Below are 8,257 nucleotides of genomic sequence, written 5' to 3' on the forward strand. Positions count from 1 at the left end.
TCTAGGTAAGGCACTTGTTTCCAACTCAAAATACAGTTCACAGTTAACTTGAACAACTTTAAGAATCTTAGAATGAATGAAGAGTAATATAGAGCAGAGGGGAAGTAAGCTGTTTATCCTGTTTCCTGCTGAGTGATGGTAGGGTTTTATTTAAGCCAGTGGGAACCAATTCTGAAAAACTTGCATTTGAAAAAGATAGAATATTTGAGATTAAGCTACACTTTCCTTCATAGATCAAGGCAACACAAAATTGATTTATGGTTAATAGTTTGAAGTTTTGAAAAGTAATCTGCTTTTCTTGCTTCATGCATTATACTGTGAAATATTTTTTTAATCTCTAATCTCAGTGGAATATAGTGGTTTCTAAAAGGCAGATTGATTAAATGCTTTTGTATCTCTTGTAAGCATTTACATGCAATAAAATATGACTACCATCCGGCTGTTAGGGTTCCAGTGATTGATGCAGTGATATGCAGTAACTCTCAGATGTGAAAATATCTGTTACAACAGTTGAGTGAAGGATTTATCAACAGTAGGGCGCGAGGCGTTTCTGACATTTTAACATAATAAAGTCCATAAGCAGGCAGGTCTTTGCTAGCAACTGCTTCCTCGCTGTGTGCTGCCATAAAAAGAAGAAAGTTCACAATTGGTATTGTAGTTTCTTTGCAATAAGAAAAGAGATCGGCTGCTTTTCCCATCTTAATTATTATATCTACGATATTTATATAATGTGTGAATAACACAGGAGTATAAGTACTGCATCTAACTAGATGCAAGCTACCTATCTTACTTAATAACTTGTTCTAAGGTTTATATATGAGTTTGCTTGTCTTCACAGACCTCTGCATGTTGCTGCTCGAAATGGACTAACGGTTGTTGTTCAAGAGCTTTTAGGGAAGGGAGCAAGTGTACTTGCTGTAGATGAAAATGGTAAGAAAAATTTAACTTTGTTTCCCTGTAAGGAACTGTGGTTCTGAACTCAACTCCCTGAAAAGCAATAACTCTGTGGAAGCTTCATATGAGCCTTGCAGTAGGTCCTCCAAAGAAGAAAATGCATTGGTGATGGATCATTTTAGCAAAGCAGCAGAAGTATAAGGATAGTGAAAACTTTTCAGAACTATGCGGGTCATGGCCTAGAAGTGTTTGGTTTTCATTTGCAGTTTTATGATGCACTATAAATGTAGTTTTATGATGCACCTAGAAATGCACTGGTTGTGGCATACCAAAAATGGTCAAAAAAAAATAGTGTTTGATGTAAAATATAACTCTCAGCTGTTAAGAAGCTGGATTGAATTGCTATTCATTCTGTCACACTAGGTATATCAGGGTTAGCTTTTAAAAGCAAATATCAAGTATGATTAGCAGCTTTCAGTTACTGGTCTCAAGCTTCTGGCTTTTTGGAGTTTTTTTGCACATAGAAGTAAGAAAAATTAACTGTTTTATCATGAGAATAAATCATACACCTTGTAAGAACAAAAGAAAACTAGATCTACTGACTGATTTGCGTGTTTTCATGTAAGACATCTGTGGTCCTCAGAAACTGTGCTCCATCTCTTATGCCATACCCCAATGTGTCTTAAATGAAAGCCGTAACTGGGACTGGGGAGTGGATTGCTTTTTGTTGGATTTTTTGTTTGTTTCCTTTGGGTTTTTTTCCAGAAGGCATGTGCCTAATTAATAGTTATAATTATATTTCCACTTTGAAAAGTTTTTTCCTCTCTTTATGTTCATAGTGACTTTCTCTGTGTGTTTCTCAGATTGCACTGTGTAAAGTCACATGAGTGACTTAAAGATCATTCCTTGCCTAAATTAGGGGACAGGGGTAACTGCTAAATGAAACTCCCTAAAATTAAAAGATTGGAAAATATATCTTTTTTATTTCTGTTTCTTATCACATGTATGCTGACTGGAGAACTTTGCATCTTTGTGGGCTTCTGATGTGCAACCAGCCAGTCCCTTGTAAGACAAAGATCCCTTGGATCTCTGACATAACAGAAGAAAAACATTTGTGTCAAAGTTCTCTGGCAGCCTGGGAATCTAAAAATCTTCTTTTTAATTCTGTTCATATTTTAAATTTTAAAGTAACTGAGTGTTATCTTTTTTTCACTGTGGTTCTTTTCTTTCTATTAGCAATTGCTTTGTTTATAAAATTTTAAGCAGCCTTGAGAATATTCACCAGGAATTCTTTTTCTGACTGAAGAAATACGCACTGGAATATTTTGGATCACAACACTGACATTCTCTTACTTTAGCATAGTCCAGATAAGTTCAGAGATCTTATTCAGAAATGGCACACAAGTTTGGCATTTCAGATAGAATTAGATTAAATGGTAATTTAGTTTTAATTTTAGAAAGTTTCACTGTTTTGCATGGAAGAATGTCTTGATATATGGAACATGTAACCAGCAGGACCTTTGTTGTTATGGAGTGATGATCCACTTTTTGTCTTTGAAATTGTCCCTTTCTGTAAAAGCTGCATTGACTTTTTGCAAGCAGTCCCTTTTTGTATCTACAGCTGTATAAATTGAGTCCTCTGCTGCTGGATCTGAGCTATAATCATTGTTGAAAAATATGAGCTTTGAAAAAACCCAATGTCTCTCCAATTACCTGCATTTCAGTTTATAAATAATTTATAAGATATTTAAAACTCTAAATTTGAAGTCACACTGCTTTTGTTAATGTGGTGAGATCACTTTGGTTTAAGAATTAATGTCAGGAAAAAATTAATCTTCTTGGTTCTTAAAAGAGTAAATGCAACTGAAAAAGCAAATTAACTGTCCAGTATACTTTCCAAAAGCAGTCATGTTGAGGGTTCATTCTCAGTTCTGTATCAGTTCTTATTCACATCTTTCAGTTCTTTTCCCATGTTTCCACACCAATCATGATGAAATTTAGATCACTTGCATTTGCAAAATACTGTTGAATTTGACATTATTTATGTAAGTTTACCTGTCTTAAAAGAAATTACTAGCTTTTTCTTTCATTTGACACCATATGAAGTTTTACTTTTGGTCACTCAACCAACTTCTCAATTTTATTTTTGTTCTGTAGTCTATTTAACTTTCTAGGCTAGCTATATTTCCTGTTTGTCAAATGCATGTGCACCACAGCAGTGAGAGGAGGCATTCTCTAAAGACTCCATAGTATGAAGGTTTCTCTTTCTAGATTCATCATTACAGTTATCGTTGGCCTTTCAAGCTTTCTTAAAAAAAAAGGGGGGAGAGGGTTTGCTTTGAGGTTTTCTGAGTGTTGGGGTTTTTGTTGTCTTTTTTTGTCTAGTTCTTTTCCAAGCATTGTATTCTAGTTTATATTGGAGTTCCAGTTTTCTGGAAGGAATTTTTCTGCGAGTGCTTACAAGATGACTAGTTCCTCAGACTCTCATCTCTTCTCCAGTGTAACACTTCCTTGAGTTTATCTTGGGAACTCTTGTTGCACTGCATTAATAACCCTCTGATTTTCCTGTAGCTGTCTTCATGGAGACTTTCAACCCCCAGGGTAGGGAGGGGGCAGCTCTGTGTTTGGGCAGGGGGAGCCCTAGTCTTAATTCAGTGTCCATCACACAGGCTCCTTTTTCTGTTCTGCAAGGAGGCTGCCTCAGCTCACTGTGCTTCTGTTGTCCCATCTACAAATGATGATAGTAATTTTGTTGTTTTGTGAAGGCTTATGCAGGTACAACAAGTACGGAATATGGGAAACATTGTACCAGAATTGAGTAGGAGTATTTCAGTGGAGTCGATATGTTTACCAACATACTCTTAAAATTTAAAATATTTATAACTATTGTTGCCCTGACTTATGAATGATCATTTTACAGTTAAGTGACATAAAAATATAATTCATTCTTTTAAATTTAAATTAATATAGGCCAAAACAAAGTGGTAGAGGACACAGATGTCAGACTTTCGTGGTGCAAGCTATGTCTAAGGCAAGAATAAAACTGTGATATTTCATTCCTGCTTATGAAAGCCAGGAGCTTAAGACCTATAACTGAATATTAATATAAACACGGTTTTTAGAGAACAAAGAACTTTTAACAAAAGCAAGTATTCTGTTTGATCTTTACATTGGCCTTTTTTATGATGAACTGGGATGCTCTGTTCCAGAAGGAACGTAAGTATGAATACTCAAGATCTTAGCAGTCTTTAAAAGGGGGGGAGGGAGCCAAACAAAAAGAAACTAAAAAGGTAGCAGGTGACTGCTTGTTTTTCTTCTTTAAACTATTATCAAATTACATTAGGGAAAGAAATGGTGTTTAATATGACCAACTGGAATAAACTTACTTTTTGTGTCATCTTACCTTCGTACAACCTCCAGCAATTGTAGATATTAAATGGTGTGCATCTGGGTATCAGTTCTGAGCCTTCTGTTCTGCCTTACATGCCTGAAATGCAGTCATCATCCAAGTGTGGCAAGCTCTGGCCCTTGCTTCTGAATCCTCTCAAAATGTATCTCTTCTGCAGACTGTCACTGTTAACTCTGAGCTGTTTAAGTGCTGTGGTACCTTACTAACAATGAAAACATCTGCTGCGCTGCACTTCTGTACGGCCCTATCGCATGGTCAGCTGGTGCGTTTTGTGCTTGAATTATCTGTGTTTCCTTGGATTGTATGCTCCTTTGGGCAGGGACTGTTGTCTTGCTCTGTTCCAAGCATCAAGCACAAGGTCTGTCCCGAGCAAATAATAGTTCAACTGCAAGACTGTCCCCTGCTTGCTGTTTTCTGAATTTCTAGCTACAATTATTTTCCATAATGTGCCTATTTCTTTAAAACTTACATGCAATTGTATAATACAATAACTGCTCCCGAGCTCTATCCTAAAACCTGACCTGGATCTACTTCTACAATAAAGATGATTCCTTAGTAGTTGAAACATTCATTGGTAAAACAGGCATTGCCTTGTTTTCCATGCCTTCCTAAGGTCTGGATAGAAGTCCATCATACTCTTTGCTTTTAAAGCCATCTGTTAATTAAAATTACTTGTGTGCTTTTTACTTGGATGTTGTACACCTTTAAGTTGTGGACTGGGGGTAATGCACAGGACTGCAGACTCCCACACGTACCTGAACATGCATCTTCCTATTGAGCTCATTGTGGGAATGTCTGTCACACACAGTGGAAGGTGCTGCAGGCTGATCTGGGCACACGCTGCTGGGTGGAGCCAGGGAGAGGGAACCTGTTCCACTCTGATCAGGAGAATAAGCTGTGATCTGTGGTTGTACATACATGACTGCCCTGCTTCTAGAGCTGCCGGTGTCACCACCAAGTGTGGTGCCTCGTGCTGTAGATAACTTACCCTCAGGTGCCATGCTGAATGGTTAAGCTTGAAACAGAAGCAATGCACGGATCTCCACTGAGAATTTGAAGCGTTTTTCTTGACATTGAATGAATAGAGGCAAGTACAGGGAATGGGGGAAGCTGCAGAAGGAGCAGTATTGAGGATTATTAGAGCCATGGTTACCCAGAAGAGATGTCACAGCTATTTATGACTTGACTGCAGGTCATTCCATGTCCCGAGACCTCTTGCATTTAGGGGTTGTCACAGTAGTTTGTCTGGACCAGTTGGGCAACCAAGAGGTGTCTCTGCATGTCCTAGTCTGCTAACCCAGCTGGCATTTCCTCAAACTTCTGTGGATTTCTTAATTGATATCTTGCAAAATAAAGTTAGGCTTTGGCTTTATAGTTTACATTACTGTATATTGTAATAAAGTATAGGTTAATTGACAGTGTATACTCTGCCTTTTCAATTAACTGTCCCTGCTGCTTTAGCCAGCTTGTTACTGAGATAAGGCAGCATTATTAAATTCACTGTCTGTGACGAGCAGCTGTGGTGGAAGCTTCTGGATGAAGAAACATTTAACACGATGAGCTCTGATTTCTGCAGTGGCTCTTTAGTGAATGCCTTCACCCACTGTTGGCTGCCATTACTTGTCTCTCCTCAGCCAGGTGACTCCCTCACCGTTTTCAGATCCAGGCTTTTCTCGCTGGCCTAAAGTATCTAACTGTGCTTAACAAAGCAATTATATCTTTGTTGCAAAGCCCATTAACTTTGAGCTTGTTTTTGTAACCAGAAGTTTAAAAATCCTAATTGATAATGCATTAAATTTTTTTTACTTTTTAAACAGTGTGGAACTAAGCAATATAAAATACTTTTGCAGCTGAAAGATGATATGATCTTGGAGAAATTTTTGCGTTGTCTTTATTTTAAGTGAAGGTTTTGCTTTTTCTTGAATTCCTAGGTTACACACCGGCTTTGGCCTGCGCACCCAATAAGGATGTGGCCGATTGCCTGGCTCTCATTCTGGCCACCATGATGCCTGTTTCATCAAGCAGCACATTACCTGCACTTACCTTCAATGCCATTAATCATTACACCAACACCTCAAAAACTGTCACCTTTGATTCCTTGCCAATCATGAGGAGTGACCACAGCTCTTACTGTACTTTCAACAACATTGGCAGGGAAGGTGGCTATCCATATACAGAAGACGACGAGCTCAATGACTCAGATTCTGAGACATACTAGAAGCTACTTTTTGTAGGTCTGAGGAGTGAACCCTCACGCTGGAAGGTCAGACTTGTGCTGTTGGAAAGCTGGTGGTGTTTGAATATAGAAAGAGGACAGACCTTTGAGAAGATGTTTTTATTGTGGTTGCATAAAAAAAAAAATCTGTGAGACTCTAGGAAGATTTTTAAGAGCATATTTTGCAGAAGAAGCATGAATTCTTGAATAAGTACTTGGAATCCATGGCAAAAAAAAAAAAAAAGAATGTCAAAACTGTTTTATTTAACGGTATTAATACCATTCTGTTTCTGGTGCCGGGAGTAATTCCTGCAGACTGGGCACCCGACTTGATGTAAATGAACAACACTATTGTTCAACACAAAGGATGCTAGATTTAAATATTCTCAATAAAACTAAAACCATTTTGAAGGCAATAAATGAGTTTGGTACAGTAGGCATTGTTTGTGCTGCAAATTGCCAAAGGACCAAATAACTTAAAGATTTTTTTAATTAAATAAATTTTTGTGAAAACTGGAATAGGTTATTTGAGAAGTTGTAACTCAAATTTGGTTAATTGAGTAATTAACCAAACGTTAATTACTTCTGAAAAAGAAGCTTAGATTTGGGTTTAAATGTTGAATTTTATTTTTTTTAATTCTCTGAAAGCCTTCCGACACTATTAAATGTACCATGAAAGAAAGCAGATGTACTTTTAAGTTTTATTTTCTTTTTCGTTTAGATGAAATGAAAATGATCTTGTCATACTTTTATAATACTGAAGTTAAACCAGCTAACAAGGTGAAGTCAGGGTGAAAAATGTACAGTGTAATAAACAAGGGAAGGGGTGGGAGATGTGGGAGGGAAGCAGTAATTGTTGCACAGTTTTAGGGATTTTTTAACTTGGGTTTTGGATTGAGATTTTTCTTAATTTAAAAATACACGAGTAACTTGGAAACTATGAAAATGCGTAAAATGAATTGAAATGTCTCGATAACCCTGTTGTGATTGAGAGTTCTTTTCAATAATTTATCCACTTCCTTACATCATAAATTTGTATGTAAGATTAAAATTGTATATCCCTATCACCTTTTTTTTTTTTTTTTAATCCCGGAGTTACAAAGTGGGGGGGGAGGTGAATTTAAAAGTATATTTCCCTATTAGAGAAAAAAGTACAGTGTCTGGTCTGTGGGAAGAGCTGTGTATCTTTGTTGTGCTCCATTTAGAAAATAAACAGCAGAAACAGGTCCCTGTAACGTAGTTCAGACTTGCCCAAATATTTTTTTTAATTTATAACAGACTACTCTGGTTTTTTTTTAATTGCCTGAAGAATGAAAAACTGACATAAGTAAGCTGAAGTTTTGTCTGTTAAATATGAATATTTACTTTATTTGGCTCTGCTTTAACTATAACTGTTACTTTTCAAGTGAATTTGTTTATGTACATGCAAGGAATCCTTGCATGTCCTGGCAAAGTACAAATAAATTACTACAAACCGATTCCAATTTCATTTTTATCCTTTTTTTTTTGTATTGTGAAACTGGAAACGTTTGTAAATTACAGCTGCTTTTCTGAACATAGTGTGGAAACACGGGACAATATTTTGATCTATTTGATAATTTTGTGGGGTTTTTGAAAAATTAATGAGCATGTACATAGAAATAGTGGCTGCTTGAATACTGTATTTACCTGCACTCTTTCAGTACTTCAAGAATCCTGTATATTTTACGGAGTATAATAAAATGCAAATTTGAGTTCTA

At 36.7% G+C, this 8,257-nt stretch overlaps 1 protein-coding gene across 1 annotated transcript in view; it reads left to right on the forward strand.

The window, feature by feature from the left end:
- LOC108507812 (serine/threonine-protein phosphatase 6 regulatory ankyrin repeat subunit A) overlaps positions 1 to 8,257 on the forward strand; it is a gene marked incomplete at its 5' end in the record, with an annotated part of 25,559 nt that extends 17,302 nt beyond the window's left edge. Inside the window, 2 exons of the mRNA XM_017836093.1 lie at positions 839 to 930; positions 6,235 to 8,257. Of these exons, the coding sequence (XP_017691582.1) occupies positions 839 to 930; positions 6,235 to 6,521 (379 nt within the window). The remainder of the gene's footprint in view (positions 1 to 838; positions 931 to 6,234) is intronic.

Source organism: Lepidothrix coronata, unplaced genomic scaffold (genome assembly GCF_001604755.1).
Source record: "Lepidothrix coronata isolate B3197 unplaced genomic scaffold, Lepidothrix_coronata-1.0 Scaffold270, whole genome shotgun sequence".
In the NCBI taxonomy this organism is placed as follows: domain Eukaryota; kingdom Metazoa; phylum Chordata; class Aves; order Passeriformes; family Pipridae; genus Lepidothrix; species Lepidothrix coronata.